Source organism: Mustela putorius, unplaced genomic scaffold (genome assembly GCF_011764305.1).
Source record: "Mustela putorius furo isolate JIRA1106 unplaced genomic scaffold, ASM1176430v1.1 tig00003845_pilon_pilon_pilon, whole genome shotgun sequence".
NCBI lineage: Eukaryota > Metazoa > Chordata > Mammalia > Carnivora > Mustelidae > Mustela > Mustela putorius.
This window is the reverse complement of record NW_025421998.1, coordinates 26,059,241-26,080,317: the sequence shown is the minus strand read 5'-3', so window position 1 is coordinate 26,080,317 and position 21,077 is coordinate 26,059,241. Positions and strand designations below refer to the sequence as shown.

At 38.6% G+C, this 21,077-nt stretch overlaps 1 protein-coding gene and 1 non-coding gene across 7 annotated transcripts in view; both read left to right on the top strand.

The window, feature by feature from the left end:
- Nucleotides 1–21,077, top strand: part of CACNA2D1 (calcium voltage-gated channel auxiliary subunit alpha2delta 1) — a 503,137-nt gene that overhangs the window by 396,522 nt on the left and 85,538 nt on the right. For all 6 annotated transcript variants that reach the window (XM_004739625.2, XM_004739624.2, XM_004739622.2 and 3 more), the window contains exon 11: nucleotides 17,973–18,131. In XM_004739625.2, the coding sequence (XP_004739682.1) occupies nucleotides 17,973–18,131 (159 nt within the window). The remainder of the gene's footprint in view (nucleotides 1–17,972; nucleotides 18,132–21,077) is intronic.
- On the top strand, nucleotides 10,494–10,601 carry LOC123387094. The gene has a single exon (XR_006601456.1). It is a non-coding gene; the product is annotated as a U6 spliceosomal RNA (small nuclear RNA).

Genomic DNA, 21,077 nt, shown 5'->3' with positions numbered 1-21,077 from the left:
TTGCATTTCTAAGTCTCTTAATATTTTGTGAAGAACAGTTAAGTGTTAGGCTTCAGTCATGTGTAAGAGGTCAGAAGTACGGCCATGTCACGTCCTAGTGCCTTCTGGATGATCTCCAGGGCCTTCTTTGTTACAGAAGGAGAGCCCCCTGTTGGGCAGAGCTCACGCAGCATGATATGTAGCCTATTGCGTAGTAGTCGGGCTGCGTGCTTCGGTGGAAGTGAGTGGTTGATGGTAGCAGCCGCAGTGTTCTGACTTACAGGCATAATTTCAGCTGTTGACACATTGGCTGGAATTTGTTTCTGAAAGTGAGGGAGTTTGACCTTTCCAGAGTAAAATACCACGAGCCAGTGGAGGATGAAAAGGAAGTGTGCCCATGTGCCCATGATGCCCATGATGACGAGTATGTGAAAAGTTAACAACTGAAGAAGACGGGCATGTGCTTCAATAAAATCACAGACCTCATTACTTAAGAATTAGATGCAATTGCCAGGATGACATGAAGGGTTTTTCAGTCCCATTTTCTACTTGTAAGTTTTTCTAGCTTGGGGTCATTATAAGTATAATCTGTGAACATCCATGAGAAAGAAATAATCACAATATACTTCCTTATAATATCTTCACTGTAAGTTGTAGGAGAGAACTTTTGTAAAGTTAGTTCTACTCTTTGCCCAGATTATAGTCACCAAACAGCCCTTCTGGAAATGATAGTCTGTAAATGCACATGTAGGCTGAAGAGTGCAGAGCCCTAGCATCACAGGGGGAAGCTGGACAGGGCGAATCACGGTGTCCTGCTGGTGGCGCTAGTGAGGCTCACCTCTGCTTGGCTGACCTGCTTCCCACTCAGCACAGACAAAACTGCCTCTCAGATGCGCGGGTGGAACTGCGGAGAGATGACGCACAGCCTTAAGCTCACTGATGAGCTTGTGGTTAGGATGAAACCGCGGTACTCCCGGTTTTTGACTTGACAGTTTAACACCGATTTACCGCAGAGTGGAGGTTCGTTTAAGTACGAAATTACACTGTATCTGCACGAAAGACGTGATTTGGATTGTGCCTTTTCTCACGTGCTTTAAATTCTAGTTTTCCTTCGAAAATAGGTCTCTTGTGTTCCTGGACAAGGGAATGGTTTGGTTAGCTTAGAACTTTTTTTACTTGGCATATGACAGTGAGCACAAGTATGTTGTTGCACGATTTACATTTAGAAGTGTTTTGTTTGTTTGTTTGTTTGTTTTCCCACCCTTAGAAAACAGATGCAGGTCACAAATAAAGTAACAGATACCTGGCATGCCAATGCACTTTTGTGATAAGCGAGTTCTCGGAGAGTAATTTCATGTCTTATAAAATCATTATCTAGATTTCAAGAAATTTTTATGTGGATTCGTGTCTCTTTTATGTCGAACAAGAATATGGTAGTTCATACCCTTGCAACTTCAAGTGGGGCCTGTGGGCCAGCAGCACGAGCAGCACCTGGCAGCTGATTAGGAATGCAGACTCCCAACCCCACACCCGAGGACGCAGAATCTTCACTTAGCATCTCTCTCTCAAGTGAGTCCTCAGCAGTGAGGAAATTGGGAAATCCTGCTCGGGAGGTTCATTTAGCAAAGCCCAGCAAGGCATGTGTCTGGAACTTCTTGTAAATTATAGTGCTTCTTATTGATGTAGATTTTAAGATCTGGGTATTTCATAACATTACTAGTACTACAGATGTTTATGAATATTTTTATAGTGTAGCCATTTGCTTTTTGGAGGGACGTACTAAAAGGAAGGAAGGAGTAGTTAGGTTTCTTAAAGGAACCAAAGTTCTCTCTTTCATATATACTTAATGTTTTTTAAAAGGTTAAGATGGATGCTTTTTAAAATTACCTTCATTTAAAAGACACATAAAGAAATTATGGGCTGTGAAGAGAATACTCTCAAAGGACAGATTTAGAGATATAATAACAGAGTACATAATCAAGGTTATTTAGTTTTAAAGAAAGAGAGTGCCAGAAGATAACTTAATTGCTTTGCAAGTAGAAGGAAAGTTTATAAGAAGGTGTTGACAAGCATGATAACTATTTTTTCCATTAATTACGTAGTGTACTAAAAACTTGGTACTTAGAAACTTTTGGTACTTAGAAAGTGTTTGGTACTTAGAAATTATATTTTCACTTAAAAAAATTTTTTTTTTGCTATGTTAGTCACCATACAATACATCATTAGTTTTTGATGTAGTGTTTTGTGATTCATTGTTTGTGTGGAACACCCAGTGCTCCATGCAATCCGTGCCCTCCTTAATACCCATCACCGGGCTCACCCATCCCTCCACCCCCCTCCTTTCTAAAACCTCATTTTATTTCTCAGAGTCCATAGTCTCTCATGGTTTGTCTTCCCCTTCAATTTCCCCCTCTTCATTTTTTCCTTCCTTCTCCTGATGTCCTCCATGCTATTCCTTATGCTCCACAAATAAGTGAAACCATATGATAGTTGACTCTCTCTGCTTGACTTATTTCATTTAGCATAATCTGCTCCAGCCCCATCCATGTTGATGCAAAAATTGAGTGTATTCACCCTTTCTGATGGCTGAGTAATATTCCATTGTATATACAGACCACATCTTCTTTATCCATTCTTCTGTTGAAGGGCATCTCGGCTCTTTCCACAGTTTGTCTATTGTGCACATTGCTGCTATGAACATTGGGGTGCATATGGTCCTTCTTTTCACTTCATCTGTATCTTTGGGGTAAATGCCAAGTAGTGCAATTGCTGGGTGATAGGGTAGATCTATTTTTAACTTTTTGAGGAGCTGCCACTTGTTTTCCAAAGTCATTGTCATTGTAAGAGGGTTCCTCATTCTCTGTAACCTCTCCAACATTTGTTCTTTCTTGCCTTGTCCATTTTTGCCATTCTAACTGGTGTAAGGTGGTATCTCAATGTGGTTTTGATTTGAATTTCCCTGATGGCTGATGATGAACATTTTTTCATGGGTCTGTTAGCCATTTGTTTGTCTTCTTTGGAGACGTGTTTGTTAATGTCTTCTGCCCATTTTTTGACCTTTTTTTTTTTTTTTTTTTGATGTTGAGTTTGGAGAAGTTCTTTACAGATCTTGGATATCAGCCCTCTATCTGTAGTGTCATTTGTAAATATCTTCTCCATTCTCTGGGTTTCCTTTTTGTTTTGTTAACTGTTTCCTTTGCCCTGCAGAGGCTTTTTATCTTGTTGAAGTCCTAAAAGTTCATTTTCACTTTTGTTTCTCTTGCCTTTGGAGATGTTGTCTTGAAAGAAATTGCTGTGGTCAGTGGAGAAGAGGTTACTGCCTATGTTCTCTTCTAAGATTTTGATGGATTCCTGTTTCACATTGAGGTCTTTCATCCACTTAGAGTTTATCTTTGTTTATGGTATAAGAGAATGGTCGAGTTTCATTCCTTCTGTATGTAGCTGACCTTTTTCCCCAACACCAATTATTGAAGAGAATGTCTTTTCCACTGAATATTTTTTCCTGCCTTGTTGAAGATTAGTTGACCATGGGGTTGAGGGTCCATATCTCTGCTCTCTATTCTTTTCCATTGATCTGTGTGTCTTTTTTTGTGCTGGTACCATGCTGTCTTGGTGATGACAGCTTTGTAGTATAGCTTGAAATTAGGCAACATGATGCCCACAGCATTGTTTCTCTTCAACATTTCCTTGGTGATTCGGGATCTTTTCTGGTTCCATACAAATTTTAGGATTGTTTGTTCCAGCTCTTTGAAAAATGCCAATGGAAGTTTGATCAGGATGACATTAGAAGTATAGATTGTGCTGGGCAATATACACATTTTAATGATATTTATTTTTCCATTCCATGAGCATGGACTGTTTTTCCATATTTTTGTGTCTGCTTCAATTTCATTGATAAGTGTTCTGTAGTTTCTGGAGTATAGATCATTCACTTCTTTGGTTAGGTTTATTCCAAGGTACCTTATGGTTTTTGGTGCTATTATAAATGGAATCGATTCCCTAATTTCTCTTTCTACAGTTACATTGTTAGTGTATAGGAAAGCAAGTGATTTCTGTGCATTGATTTTGTGTCTTGCCACATTACTGAATTATATGAGTTCTAGTAATTTGAGGGTGGAGTCTTGGGTTTTCCACATAAAATATCATGTCATCTGCAAAGAGAGAGAGTTTGACTTCTTTGCCAATTTGAATACCTTTTATTTATTTTTGCTGTCTGATTGCTTTTGCTGGGACTTCTAGTTCTATGTTGAACAATGGTAATGAGAGTGGGCATCCTTGTCATGTTCCTGATCTTAAGGAAAAGGCTCTCATCTTTTCTGCATTGAGAATAATATTCACTGTGGGCTTTTCATAGATGGTTTTTGTGATATTGAGGAATGTTCCCTGTATCCCTATGCTCTGAAGAGTTTTAATCAGGATAGGATAGCGTATTTTGTCAAATGCTTTCCTACATCAATTGAAAGTACCATATGGCTCTTCTCTCTCCTCTTATTAATGTGTTCTATCACATTTATTGGTTTGTAAATGTTGAACCACCATCGCATCCCAGGGATAGATCCTACCTGGTCATGATGGATAATTCTTTTAATGTACTTTGGGTCCTATTTGCCAGGATCTTGTTGAGAATTTTGGGATCCATAATTGTCAGGGATATTGGTCTGAAGTTCTCCTTTTTGATGGGGGTCTCTTACTCAAGGTAACAGTGGCTTCATAGAATGAGTCTGGAAGGTATCCTTCTTTTTTTATTTTTTGAAACAGCTTCAGGAGAGTAGGTAATATGTCTTCTTTGAATGTTTGGTAGACTTCCCCAGAGAATCCGTCAAGCCCTGGAGTCTTGTTTATTGGGAGGTTTTTGATCTTTGCTTCAATCTCGTTATTGGTTATTGGTCTGTTCACGTTGTTAATTTCTTCCTGTTTCAGTCTTGGTAGTTAATAGATTTCCAGGAAGGCATCCATTTCTTCCATGTTGCTTAATTTATTGGCATATAGTTGTTGTTAATAGTTTCTGATAATTGTTTCTGTTTTCTTGGTGTTAGTCATGATCTCTCCCCTTTCTTTCCTAATTTTATTAATTTGGGTTCTTTCTCTTTTCTTTTGGATAAGTCTGCCCAGTGGTTTATTGATATTATTAATTCTTTCAAAGAACCAGCTTCTAGTTTCATTGATCTGTTCTACTGTATTTCTGGTTTTTAATTCATTGATCTCTGCTCTTATCTTAATTATTTCTCTTCTCATGCATGGCTTAGGCCTCATTTGTTATTTTTTTCTCCAGTTCTTTAAGATGTAAAGTTAGTTGCTGAATTTGGGATTTTTTGATTTTTTGATTTTTTTGAGCGAGGCTTGGATCAAAACGAATCTCTTGTAGACAGCATATGGGTGGGTCCTGTCTTTTTATCCAATCTGCAACCCTGGGCCTTTTCATGGCATTTAGGCCTTCGTGTTGAGAGTGATTATTGAAAGACATGTTTTTATTGTCATCATGTTGCCTGTGAATTCCTTGTTTCTATAGATTATCTCTGTAAATTTCTGTTCTCCATCACTCTAGGGTCTTCTTTTATAGAATCCTCCTTAATATTTCTTGCAGATCTGGCTTAGTGGTCACATATTCTTTCAATTTCTGCCAGTCTTGGAAGCTCCTTATCTCCCCATCCATTCTGAATGACAGCCTTGCCAGATAAATGCATATTCTTTTCATTTAGTACCCTGAATATGTCTTGCCAGCCCTTTCTGGCTTGCCAGGTCTCTGTGGACAGGTCTGACATTATGCTGCTATTCCTCCAGCATATGTAAGGATTTATGTAAGGAATCTCTTCCCCCTAATTGCCCTTAAGATGGGTTTCCTTGGTTTTGAGATTTGCAGGTTTTACTATTACATCCTGTGACATTGGTCTCTTCTTCTTGATCTTGGGATCTTCTTGATCTCTGCCTTTAAGACACAAATGCTTGTTTTATTCCCCAGATTGGGGAAGTTCTCAGCTAGGATTTGCTCAAATGTATTCTCTAGTCCCCTCTCTCTCTCCACCCCCTCAAGGATCTCAATAATTCTGACATTGGAATGTTTCATGGCATCATTTATTTCTCTAATTCTGTTTTCATGGATTTTAAGGGGTTTGCTCCAGGCCTCTTCCTGTTCCTTTCTGTCAGTGTGTCTTCTAGATCACTAATTCACTGTTCTACCTCGTTTACTCTACCTGTTACAGAATCTAGGTTTCACTGCATCTCATTTATGGAATTTTTAAGTTCAGCTTGATTAGCTTTCATTTCTGCCCTTAGGAAATCCATGTTGCCATTAATGGTTTTCTCCAACCTAGCTATTGTCTCCATAACTGTTACCCTGAGGTCTGTTTCTCACATCTTGCATATATGCATATCCATTAGGTCTGCAGGGGAGGCCATTGTCTTTGGGTTTTTTCTTTGTTGGGAGTTCCTCCTTCTAGATACTCTGTTGAGTTGTGGTTGAGGGGATGTACAGCCAAAAACATCAACCAAAATCCTGGCAAGGTGCATCCTCTCGACTGATGATCCTCTGCCCCTGTAATGATCCAGTTGTATAATCCTACATCTCAGGCTGATTTCATGGGTATTCAGAGTGGCTTGATAGATATCTAGCTAAATTCAGGGTCCCAGTTGAAACAGAGTCCCCCATTCCCCCACCACCTTGCCTCTCCCCCTGCATCTTCAGTTTTAGGAATGGCAGAGTAATAAATACTTATGGTGAGCCAGAAGGAATACTTCTCTTTTGAACTGACCTGTTGTTTTTAAAAATATAAAAGTTAGAACTTTCTTGCTGGGACTTGAAGAACTGGGAAAAGAGTCCGTGCCCAAGAAGCAGAGCTGTGTATCACTATTTACTGGATCAAATTATTCAGGGTCCGTGTATTCATTTAATTATGACAAGAGGTAAAGAGAGTGGCTTGGGCTGAGGTGAACTGTATGTAGGTTTAGCCTAGTCGCTCATAGTTACTTAAGTTCAACTATCATATTTGCTCGTAATTACTTAGTTTCAAAGCAGCAGAAACTGAAACATAAATTGCTACTACACTAAGGTGATTACTTGCAGAATGCATAAACTTTAACCTTAATTTATGAATAGCAGAATCTCATTTCAACACATTCCTATGGTTCTAAAGCATTTTGAGAATTTGGATGTCGATGCTAGAGCTTGAGAACATGGACTAAGACCTGAAAATATTTTTTTGTTACATGTTTCATTGTAAGGGATTTTTTTCATAAAGTGACTATTTACATATTAAATTCTGTTATAAATTCCAAATATGGCTTTTGCTTTTTCCCATAATTTATCTTTTTAATGTTTCATCCAATGTTTGCACTCTAAATATATTGCCAAAAATTTTTGGCATTCCCCATGATCTCTCCTATTTAACCCTATGTTCTATCGATAGATATCTTCTTTATAGAGTTTTGTCTTTAGTTTCTACCATAATCAAACTCTAAATTTTTAAAATATTTATATAATTGAAATATATTTCCAAATATGTATATGTGTTTATGTATATTTATATATTTGATTTTAGTGGAACTGAGTTACTTTGAATATCATGTCTTCAGCTGGTGTTGGTAGTCCTTTTGTTGATCCTAAATGCTATTTCATATTGAAGAGAATTCACTGGTGATGTTACTAACCATCCTTAAAAAATATATTTGTTCTATTAGGTACGTGTCTTACACATATGCACAGATTAGAAATAACTTCTGTTTACCCCGAGTCTTGATACTAGATAGATGCATGCCGATTCCCCCACTTTGCTCAGAACTTTGCTCAAATGCTTCCTTATTAGAGAGGATCCCCTTGACTGCCTCATCTTTAGTATCTTTCCAGTTTTAGTTATACAATCACTGTAACTATGTTGACCAGTTTACCTCATTTCCTTTCTCATAAAGTTTGTCTCCACCTGATACTTTATATACATGTTTCTTGTTTATATTCTGTATCCTTGTACTCCCACCTCTGCACCAATGGATGGTTTTATTTTACTTGTTTTGGGTATAGACACACTGTCTATACTGTTTAGCCGAAATATTAATGTATATAGAAAACTCTAAGGCACATAGCAGGGCTTCTTCAATTGAGTATTTCTTTGTTGTAATAGTGCAGGGAGAGGGAATTCCTACATAGTTGTCAGAATTTTATAAATATTTCAACCAGTGATCAGACATTTTTGTGTTCTTAAATGACAAGAGTTATCCTCACTGTATCTGTATTGTAGCATCTCTTCTCGACAAACCTATTATATGTGTATATTATCAGTCTCTCTGAGTTCTTTGGGCAAATCCACTAGGGAAGTTCTTTAGGCAGATTCAACTAGGGAAGACTTTCCAGGCAGTCATCTTCAGGTACCATAAAAACATTGAGCATGTTGGCCAACATTGCCTCACGATGTTGATAAAGAGGAAAAGATCAAAGAGTATATGATGAGTTACTCATTTCATAAAGTTGCGTCCTTGGGAACTGGTGTTCAAATTTCCACAGGGATATGAAAAACAAAACAAAACAAAAACCTGTGGTAAAAATCATACTGATATGTTTATTATATCTTAAGAATCACTTAGAGGTGCCTGAGTGGTTCAGTTGGTTAAGTGTCCAATTCTTGATTTTGGCTCAGGTCATGAAATGGAGCCTGCCCAGGAGTATCTTCTGCCTCCAATAAATTTTTAAAAATTTAAGAATTCTCTTTAAAAGAAAAAAAGAATAATGGAGAGAACCTGTCCATATTTTTAGTTGGGCACATGCTGTGGAATCAGGATTACACAGTGGCTGACAAAGTGATGGTTGAGAAAAAAAAAACATAAATATCAAGTAGAGATGAGCGAGGAAGCTTAGTACAAATTACCTTGAAAGCAAAAAAAATAATATGCCCTCAATTGTTTGAAATTCTAAGTTCATATAATTAGAGAGGTTCAGAAGTTTTCTGTATCAAAATATAAACATAATGTATTAAAATGATAGTTGGGCTAATTCAGAAACTTAGTCAACATTTCAGCAAAAGTCAACAGACTGAATTTTGGGCATGCCATGATTTAAGTTAATTGAAATATTTGTTTAGGGGCAACTGGGTGGCTCAGTTGGTTAAGTATCTGACACCTGGTTTAGCTCAGGTCATGATCTTGGGGTTGAGAGATCGAGCCCTGCTTCAGGCTCTGTACTGGGCGTGGAGTCAGCTTAAGTTTCTCTCCCTCTTCCCTTACCCTCCCACCCCCCATGCAAGTGCTCTGTTTCTCTCCAAAAGAAGAAGAAAAAAAAAAGAAAACTGCTTGAAGTATTTGTTTAAAAGTAAAAACACCAAAAGTTTTGGTGGGCAATGATTTATAATTATAGGCAAACAAGTTTTGTCTTAATAATGTCATTACCTTCACTTTCATTGATGTGGCTTTCTTTTGACATTTACAGAATTCATTATTCCTTTTCTAAATGTAAATCTTTGATATTTAAAACTATCAGATTTAAATGTTAAGATTTTAGAATTTGAGGGCCTTTCTAGTTGATCTAGTAATGCACCCCACCCCAACCTCCCTTTTCTTCCAGAAAGAAGGAAACTGAAGCTCAGAGGACACAATTGAATCAATTGTGGCCATTGATGCTTATTAGAGGTAGGGCTCGGGCTAGACCTGACTTTCCTAAATTGGATTAAAAGGTGGAGAATTCTTTATCAATTTTTTCATACAATAGGCCACAGAAAACAAACCAGCAGCCAGTGTTGGGGGGCAGCAATATCAATTTGCAAATGAGAGTTTTCAAGTCCCAGAGTGCTACTAACAAATGTATGTCATCTCTAACTCTGCCAGGGTGATCACCCCTGCTGGTTTTCCCTGGACAGGGATTCATAATAGAAATTGGAATCCTATTCACTGTATTTGCAAAACATCATGAATTACCCAGCAATACTTTTAATAATGTATTTAGAATCTGCATTTGAGAAAAGAAAATATGAGATACATGTACCAGAGCTGAAGTGGAGATATATTTATGTATCTCTTCTTGAAATGAATAGGTGACTCATGATGATGTCAGTTTGTCCAAAACTTATTGGTAAGTGTTAATTTGAATTAGATAAAAAATAGAGTTCCAAAGATCAACAGAAAGACAGTGTGGAAGAAGCAGCGTGACAGGGTATGGCAGCTTATACTTTTGGTATAAATTGAAAATGATGAGACACTGGAGATAGGAATGTGTCAGGCATTTGGGGCTAAAGCAGAGCTCTGATTTTTTTTTTTTTAAGATTTTATTTATTTGACAGACAGATCATAAGTAGGCAGAGAGGCAGGCAGAGAGAGGTGGGGGAAGCAGGCTCCCTGCTGAGCAGAGAGCCTGATGTGGGCCTTGATCCCAGGACCCTGAGATCATGACCTGAACTGAAAGCAGAGGCTTTAACCCACTGAGCCACCCAGGTGCCCCAGAGCTCTGATTCTTGGTCACTGGGTGACTCTGGGTGCTTTGCTTAATACTCTGTCTCTTTTCCTTAACTGCATCATGGAAACTATTAAAACTAAAACCAATGCTCACTTCAGCAGCATATATATATATTAAAATTGGAACAATACAGAGAAGACTAGCATGGCCCCTATGCAGAAATGACATGCGAATTTATGAAGCATTTATTTTTAAATCTTAAAAAAAAAACAAAAAAAAACATAAGCTTGGTGAAGGTTATGTGAATTACCGCATGGTAAGTGCTTAGCCCGAAGCAGTTGTGATTCTCCATATACCTTAGCTATTATTTGTGTTGTTAATATTAAAGATAAGAAGTCAGTGAAAGAGTGGAATAAAAAAAGGAATAAAAAAAAGTTCCAGGATTGTATCCCAAATCTTAACTCATTATAAAGAATGGATCACGAACCAGTAATCATTCAATAAAAGGGAAAATTGCCATCTAGGAAAAAAAAACACTTAATGTAATTGTCCCCTCATACTATTACGGGAAATCAGTTTCACCCTGACTAAATGCCACAGTGTAAAATAAGCAAACAAAAGCATCAAATATTAGTAGAGAATATTGATGAAATTTATCTGATTAATGAATAGTTATGTAAGCGTATTTCAAGAAGTCATAAAGAATAGGTTTAAAAGTTATAATTGGAAAGTAGGCAACAAACTAGAAAAATAAGACAATTCACAAGATTAAATGTAAATTAATATATGAAAAAAAAGTTTTACATTGTTAGCTATCAAGGAAATTCAAGTAATTAAAAGATTGAAATAATTATTTTATTAAGAATTTAGGAAATAAAAATGTTAAGTATTCATGAAAGTGGAATGAGATCGTTATAAATATAGTATAAATTGGCACGCAATTTCTGTGAGGTAAATTGCCAATAATTGCTTAAGGAACCTTAAAATCATTCTTCCCTGGGAGTATAATGTGCATATGTGTATGGATAAATGTTATCACCTGTTTCTCTGAGTTTTAGGATAACCATCTTGTTTCTGTATACTAACCCTGGCTTCCAAATTTTCTATAAAAATCGGAGAATCAAAATAAACAAAGTATTTTTAATAAGAATGAAACCTAACCAAGAATTTTGAAGATCACACCCTGTGTTCACTTTGCTTTTATTTTCCTGCACTGCCCTCTGCTGTCCAACACGCAGATAGCTCATGATACCAGAATTGTAACCGCCCAATACACAAAATTGCATTGTAATTTAATTTAGGTAATTCGTTTAAATTAATAATTTTGCACAATATAAATTGGTTGCATAAATTATTGGTTATATTATATAAACAAGTTCAATTGTATTTTTTAATTAAAAAAATACCCTTGTTTCAAAGCAGGCTAATCTGAATTTGAGGTTTTCTGCTGGTTTTATGTGCAGTTTGAGCCTACCATTGAGCCTATCCATGCTTTTACATGGATAAAAGAGAAAACAAATCATTAAGACAAGTTCTGAGGAATAATATAGATACTGAACAATTTTTCAGAAACCAAGAAATTATAAATTATGTCCTGTTTTGCCCATTAAAGAATGTTTTATAATTAAGCAGTGTACAAAGTACCCTAAAGCAAGTCTGTTTTTGTAAGAGTTTAGATGACACATGGATTAGGGAAAGGGGTAAAAATGAAAGGCGAGCTGAATGGTCAAAGATTCAGTGGGTTGCTTCTGTTTCTCTGCAGTTCCAAGTGAAATAATAGCACTTTTGGTTTTCTTTTGTCTTTAATTCTTAATGTTTCTAGAGGAAAACCACTGATCCACTAACAATTTTAAAGGTAGACTCGGTGCCCTGTGGAAATGCATTACAACATCCCACGAGGGTGCCGTTCCTACACAAGCTTGCTTTTGAGGAACTTTGAAGATTCTTTGACTTACGACGTGCCAACATTTCATTTTTATCCAAGGGGCAGCAGAGTTCTCTCTCAGAAACATTTTGTGAGGAGTACCTGAAAACAAAAATCCTGTCTTCATAAAACTAAGAGTTTTAATTACTTCATCTGAGAGGTTAACAGTTTATTTTGGCACCGAAATTATCTTTTAATAGGATATGTGTACTTGACTATGATATTTAATAGGAAGGTTCTTCGGAAGCATTGACATTTACTGTTCATGATTATTTCAGAGACTATTTCAAACATTAACTTGTGTTTTAAGAATACTTGCGTTGTCTTGTTAGTGAACTTTAAGGCTTACTAAAGCTGATACCACTTATCAGAATCTTTCTCATTAATCTAGGTATCTGTTATGATGTAAGCATACTTATGTTTTTACTAAAATAATTTTTTAAATGCTAGAGTTGGACTTGATTTAATATCTATGGGCCAGACTTTTCAGTAGGTGTTTTACATACATCTTTGTTTGGATATTTTAATAGCATCTGTTTGGACAGAATATTTACATGTATGACTATATAAGCTTAACATATTATAAAGCTAAAACATCTCTACGATGTTAAATCTGTAGCTTGATTTTGATCAACATTTCACACTGTCATCTAACGAAACTCCATATATATACACTTGTTAAATATTTATGGCATACTATTATATACCCAGTACGGAGGTTGCATTGGTGGAGTGGCTATTTTCTTTGAGTATGTGTGCTTCGAAGCCAGGGAAGAATCTGTCAAAATAGTCTACAAAGAAGTAGGAAATTTTAATGGAGTCATGTTCTGTGTAAGATACATGTAGGCCTAGGAGAGCTTATAATGAGGTGGTCTGATAGTCAAGAAAGGTCATGAAAGCCTTTGTAAGGAAAGACTGTTGAGGGAAAGAAGTGTTGTAGGCAGAAGAACGTGTTATGTGGAAGGAGGAAATGAAAGAATGTTCATTTGCTAGAGTAGGGATACGAAGTTCCACGTGAGTTGTACCCCACATGCTCATCTTAACCCACACATCTTTCTGTGTCAGCATGCTAGCAGAAATTTTTCTCTGTGGTTCTTATAAGACACCTACTCGGTTGAATTTTCTGGGATCAGGAAAGGAATCAGTGTGGTATTAGTTTGGATTTCTGACTCTGAGGTTAGTTAAATATACATTTTTAGAAAAAAGCATTTTCTTAATAAGTGACAAAAGCAGGAGTCCTTAAATCTATTTTCACTCACAATATACTATTTCAAAGCTTTGTAATACTGTATTATTAAACTTCTGTCCTAAGGTTTTTAATACAGGAGTGATTTATGTATTAAATATGTGGTTTATAAATTAAAATTTAGTACATGTTACCAAAGACTGCAGTTTCAGCTTGTGAAATTAAACCTGTTCTTTTTGTCTGTTCTAAAAATAGATGAGTGTGAGATGTCTGTGAAATACACACTTAGCTATTTTAGAACTTGTAAAATTTCTCTTTACTTTCCTAGGAGAGTGAGACTTGCTATGGGGACTTAGGTTTTGTAAGCTGTTCCTTCCCCTGCATTATTTATGAGTTTTATTATGAGTTTAATCGTAGTATTTCTGTTACATACCACTGCATTTGTATTTAATTAATTGAATTTACATTAATCAGTTTGTGTTAAAGCGACTTAATGAGATGCTTCATTTTTCTGTGTTAAAAGCAGGTCAGGGCCAACCGAAATACTCAGAGCAATACATTATTTAGTGCTCATTTTCTGCACAACTTGTAATTTTATCATGATTCACGGTTTAAATCAGTTAATAACATTTTCTGTAACCATTTCTAATAATTCTCTAAGGTCAGACATTTTACTATTGATTCATTGGCAAACTTTTTTTTTTTTTTTTTAAACTTTCTAACATGGGAATTCTCACCTTCTTTTGTTTTCAGAACAGAATGTGTAGAATAAGATTGTGTCAGATTATCAAAGAATGGCATAAAAGAGGGAGTGGAATTTAGAACTGACGATACTACGTTTCCAACATTCGAATTTATGGAAAACAGCACGGAAACATATTAGAGCGTTTTACTCCTATGTAGGATATAACTGAAAATAGTGTTCAAAGTAAAAATAAGAAAGAACCCAAATTGTGTATCTGTGCAGGATATTTTCCTTGTTTTATCTCCACTCTCTCTAAACCTTCCCTCTTCTTCCTTTACCTTGATTGTGGCTTGTGTCCTCAGTGAACAGCAAGGCAGGCAGTAGCCGTCCCCTTTTCAACCCCAAATCTATGTATACACCCAGCAGCGCCTGTACTCAGCTTCCACTCATCTTCCTCAGATCAATGAAGTTGATACCCATTCAAGGGTCACTCCACACGCCGGCTGCCTGTCCTTCCCTACCTTCACAAGAACTGTATATTTTACCTCTTTTCTCTTTTCCTGCATCTTTTCCTTCCTTCACTCTTCATTATCAGTACTCTTTTGCTCTAGTGACCTTGCAACTTTAAGGCAGCCTTTCCTTGACTCCAGGCTCTCCCTCAGAGGTACCCACCTCTTTACTTCTTTGTTTCCCAGCCAAGGAACTTTGAAGACGGCAGTGGCCACCACTTCCCATGTGCTTCCAGCATTCCAGTGGGCTCTGCCCCACCCCGCTCCCCGGACACTGACCGTGTAACATGTTTGACTTCGTGGCCACTTTGAATTTTGCATCTTTGTATCTGAACAGCACTACCTTTCTCACTGATACTTTTCTTTCTTTTTTCTCTCTCTCCTCATTCCAAACAGCCCAGTCTCCTGATTTCCTTCCTGCCTCCACAGGAGCTTACTTCTGCTAAGTTTACTTAGGGACTCCTTTGACTATTTTCCTTTTATGTCTATGGATTTACACCATATTTCTATATTGAAGCCTTCTACTTTTCTTTTTTTTAAATCTTTAGCCAAGACTGCTTTTGAGGCTCATACTTTAAAGATTTTGCTTGTGTATTTGACACACACACACACAGAGAGAGAGAGAGAGAGAGAGCACACGTGCGCTCAAGTGGGAGACAGGGGGAGATGGGAGAGGGTGAAACAGACATCCCACGGAGCAGGGAACCAGATTCAGGCTCTATCCTGGGACCCTGAGATCATGACCTGAGCCAAAGCAGACCCTTAACCTACTGAGCCACCCAGGTGTACCCTGAGTCTCATACTTCAAATACTATGATTACCTGACCTCACCATTTACATGTCTTACCTGTATTGAAAACTCACCCTCACTTGAACTCTGTGCTTCTCCTGACTCTTCCTCAAGAGCCCCCGAGCCCATCACTGCTCTGGTCCTCCGGCCATCCTGACACCCGTATCAGACACCTGCACGGCATTCCTGGTACTAGGCTGTTACTCAGCCGCATCCTCGGTCTACCACCACACGCTGTGGATTCTTCCTCCCAAATCAATGTACAGTCCCTTCTTGTCTGACCATCTCCACAAATGCCAAAGCCACTTATTATATTGAGCTCGATTTTTTTTTAAAGATTTTATTTATTTGACAGAGAGAAATCACAAGTAGTCGGAGAGGCAGGCAGAGAGAGAGAGAGAGAGAGGGTAGCAGGCTCCCTGCTGAGCAGAGAGCCCGATGCGGGACTCGATCCCAGGACCCTGAGATCATGACCTGAGCCGAAGGCAGCGGCTTAACCCACTGAGCCGCCCAGGCGCCCCCTATAATAGCCTTCTAATTTATTTTCTCTCCTTTGAATTTTGCTCACCTTAAATCCATTTCCCAAATAGCAACTTGCATGATCTCTTAAATTTTTGCATTAAATTATTTTATATGTGGCTTAAAATCTTTCTGTGACTTGCCTTTTGACAGAAATTCAAAGCACAGTTTTTTAGCATTTCTATTGGACCCTGCACGACTAGCCCGCCTCCCTTCCCAAACACATTTGATGTCATTGTCCTCACTCACGTGTGACTGAGCTAAACTCTCTTTCTTTATACATCCCTAAAAGGCTTTCCTTTTGTTGTTCTGTTTGTCTGGAATGTTCTTCCTCCATAGTCTTCAATGAAACATTTCTTTGGAATCACAGGAAATGCCATTTCTTATGCAGATTTTCCCCTGACTACTCATGGTCCAAACTGGAATCCACTTGTGATTTGTCTCTTGGGGAATAAAGCTCTGTTGCTTTAGAGAACTACTCATAATGTGCTGTAATATGTTAAGATGCTCTGCAGGAATAGTTAAAATCCCAGACCCTTATGTCACAGTGCTAGTCTGATCCTGACTCTATGTCCTATGTGCCCTAGGACTGTGGGCAAGTTCTTTAACCCCCCAGTGCCTACATTTCTTCATGAATAGTAATAAATACGTGCCTTGTAGGGCATTTACAAAGTGGAAATGATTAATATTTGTAGAGTAAACCCAACACATAGTAGGCACCATATATGCACTTACATACACGCGTGTATATGTTTGTGCATAATCTACCTAATGCCTGAAGGCACAGAACTGTCACCTGCCACAATTCTTGACCTATAACAGGCTGACAGTAAATATTTGCTTGCTGAATTGATGAAATGTGCAGTGTACCTTATAATTAAGCTTCATTGATTTTCAGAGAAAAAAGGAACACTTGTTATATTTATAAGAGTATGTGATCGGTTGTAAAATTTACATTTTGGTTTGTGATCCACCCATTAAAGTCGTTTAATGATACATTTTTGAGAAAATCTCCAGGATTTCATCTGGGCAGCCCCCTACCTCCTAGCAGGCATGGTCTTATTATCCTCCTCATTTTGCTGATGTGACACTCGGCGCTGAGAGCCTACAGGGCTCATACAAATAGCAGAGCTAATAAAAGGTGGGATGTTTCCACTCATCTCAGTGCCCTGGATCTCCCTGCAGAGCTCATTGTTCTTAGCTTTTTTTTGGAAATACCCAGTGAACTCCATGAATACTTTTTATAGGGTTGGTGATACTAACGTCGGTGATGACTCTTAAATGTTCATGCAGGGACACACATCAGGTTTGATGTTCTCTCCTCCTGCAGCCTCCTGGTTGTTCAGGCCTTCATCATTCACAGCCATCTCTGTCTGCGAGGATCTGCTTGCCCTTGGCCTCGCCTCCGTCATTCCCTTGCCTTCTGCGTATACGCTCTAGAGCGAGCAGTTCTAAAAGGCCACCTGTTGTTCCTGATTCTTTCACCTTACTTTCTCGGATTAACCCTGGTAGAAAGACTGTACCATCACAGTTCAGGATTACTAAAATTCGGTTCCTGTCATCGACTTTCTGGCTTTTTCACCCAGCTTCTCCTTAAGAAAGGCAAGCAAGTGGTTAGTTTCTCCTTGAACTCGGCCACATATCACCATATCTTTTCTGGATTCTGAATACATGGCATTGTTTGTGGGCTTCTCCCCCCTCCCCCCATGCCCCTGCCAAAGGCTCAGAAAATTTGAGAGCTGAAAGGGGCCTTATGTAATTCAAGTCCCAAATTTATAATCAGAGAAACTAAGCTTCAGGAAGGTGAGTGACCGGCTCACGGTTGCTCTAGGAGTGGGGGACTCAGGTGAAAATTGCTGTTTGATCCTTAGTGAACTTCTGTTCTTAATTTACTCACTTTATGAGAGAGAAACAACACAACAAGACTGGGATGTAGAGGCCACAAATTCAAATAAAATAATGTGATTGATTTTCTTGTTCATTTATATATTTACTTTTCTGTCTTTCACAGTTTAACAGCAATGCCCAGGACGTGAGCTGTTTTCAGCACCTTGTCCAAGCCAATGTGAGAAATAAGAAAGTGCTGAAAGATGCAGTGAATAATATCACAGCAAAAGGAATCACTGACTATAAGAAAGGCTTTAGTTTTGCTTTTGAACAGCTGCTTAATGTAAGTATCCATACCGCCCCCCTTTTCTCTCTTATTACTGAGTCACGGCATCTGAATTTCAATATGCTGGTACTTACTACCATCAGTCACTATGAGTTACATAACTGTGCTGGTTTTCATTTAATTTAAAAGCAGATGTGTCCAGGCAGTAGAAATCTTTGAACTACTTTTATTTTTAAATCCAAAATTCAAAAAAACATACAAAACATAGACATTCTTTTTCTTTTAGATCTTTTCTTCCATCATCTTTTAAACATTCTTTTTAAAGATTTTATTTATTTATTTGTTAGAGAGAGAGAGAGAGAGTGAGTGAGCACAGGCAGACAGAGTGGCAGGCAGAGGCAGAGGGAGAAGCAGGCTCCCTGCCGAGCAAGGAGCCCAATGTGGGGACTCCATCCCAGGACGGTGGGATCATGACCTGAGCCGAAGGCAGCCGCTTAACCAACTGAGCCACCCAGGTGTCCCCTTCCATCGTCTTTTAAAACTGCTTAAGAAGCACATTTGTAAGATCATTATTTCATTTTGTATAAGCACTTCCAACTTAGTTGACATATGTAGACTATTGTTTCATTTTGTTCTCTCAATCGCTACTATATCTGGAGACTGGCGTTTTCAAATCCTCCAATGGCTGGTGGAAATATTTTAGTTTAGTTTTTTTTTTTTTTTTAATTTTTGAAGATTTTATTTGACAGAGAGATAGGGAGCACAAGTTGGGGGAGAAGCAGGGAGAGGGAGTGGGAGAAGCAGGCTCTTCCCTGAGCAGGGAGCCCAACAGGGGCTCGATCCCAGGACCCTGGGATCATGACCAGAGCCAAAGGCAGCCACTTAACTGACTGAGCTACCCAGACACCCCGAATATTTTAAACATCTACTTGGTTCTTGTAGTTGTTTCTTAATGTACAGAAAGGTCCAAATGACAGACATGAAGGTGAGGAGGACATAAAATAACAGAGCAGGAATTCCTTCCTCGGTGACGATCCGCCCTCCAGACGTATCACCCACTGATATCTCTGTTCAGACTCTCACGCTCCAGCACGCCTACTGTCTGCCCCGTATTACAGCGTGTATCTCACACTCCAGACTCCCGTTCTCAAATGGCTTTGTCGTCTGTTTCGTTTTGAACTCTTCAACGCAGGACTTATCATTCAGCTTTTTATCTCTCGTGAAGCAGTATTACTATGGTGGTTGAAAGTGCGGACCGAAACTTTCTGCACCTCGGTTTCCTCCCTTAGACCGTGGCACATTCCTCAGAGGGATGTAGGTAGGATTGTCCACAGAACCTGGCGCATAGCAAACCTCATGTGACTGTGGTTGTTGGCTCGATACTGGTGTCTTGATCATTATGACTATAGTTAACGCCTAGCATATGTCTAGTAGAGGGTCAACTTGGAATTCATACCCTATTTGTTGAGTCACTGAATAAGCCCTTACAGGTGGTCTTATCTACGAATCCTACTTTGCTGTTCCCTGAGTAAACTTCTCAAAGAGTTTTCAGGGTATCTGACTGGTTGCTTCCTCCAGTCATTCATTCAGCCAATATTTATTGGAAGCCTCACAGTTTCCTGTCATTTTACCAGTACTGGAATAGCAGAGGTAAAGCAGACTGTCTGGTGGCAAGAACATCCAGCATGGCACGATTAATGATCATTCCTAGAACAGTGTGTTGGTGCTGGTATGGGGCAAAATCAGAGTCTGTTTACTTGAGTGGCACCAAAGAGGGATTCGACTTACCCAAAGGAGATCAGGAAAGTGGGCATTTTCTTGAAAACAGGATTTACAAGAGTGAGTAGAATTTAGGCAGGTAGATGAGAGAGGGAAAATCATGTCAGATAAAGAGAACCACACGGACAAAGGCACAGACATAGGAGACATCGTGGCACATTGAGAAAGTGGCAGGTGCTTCCCCAAGTCCGGGACATAGCAATATAGGAGCAGTGAGGGAAATAAAAAGGCCATGAGGTATCAGTTAATGAGGTGTTTAGGAGCAAATGAAAACTTGATAATATGAGAATGGCATGGTCTAACGAGTGTTCTAAGTTAAGCTGTCCTGGTGTTGGAGTCAAAGGTTAAGGAGAGTGACATGGTAACTAACGGGATGGTTCTCTGGACTCGAATCCTTGGTGGCTGGTGACACAGGACTCTCGAGAGGGGCTCTGAGGGTGGAAAAGGCTCAGTTTCAGTTATGTGGACTTTGAGGTGATAATTATTTATTAGGTAGTGTTAGATAAGCAAGTAAGGAGACCGGGAAGCCAAGCAGCTCAGTGTTGCAGTTTCCAGCGGGAATTCTCTTTGGTAAAATGTGTAAGTTTATTAAAGGGTGTATGTTCGTTAACTAGAAGGATGAAAACTCAGAACTCGGAGATTCAGATGTAATGAACTCTTCGATGACCATGTATTCTTTCTGCAGTAAAGAAATAGAATTTTGTGGGCTTTTTCATAGAAGTTTTTTTTCTTTTGAGCCAATCAGGTTTTTCTAGATTGTGGCATTTTGATGACCCTTCTTAGTATTGTTAATTGTGTCACTCCATTCCCTCGTATTCAGGTTTCAGTTGTGAAATGATAAGGGGTCTCAAGCCTCGTGTACTGTTTCCAAGGCTGTCTCATTAGAGAGGCCACAGTAACTCCCAGATTCACTCCTAGTTGCTGATTAAATATGATTTAACTCCACTTGGCCTCTCACAGTGCCTCTACTGCCAGTTGTAAATGATTTTTAATATGTTCTCAGTTATTCCTGAAATAAGTCTCAGATGTTCTGCTTTCCACATATCCCTTATGTATTGCTATTCTTTATTTTATTTGTAGTAAAGATTTTATTTATTTATTTGACACAGAGAGAGATCACAAGCAGGCAGAGCAGCAGGCACAGAGAGAGGGGGAAGCAGGCTCCGGGCCGAGCAGAGAGCCTGATGCGGGCTTGATCCCTGAGACCATGACCTGAGCCGAAGG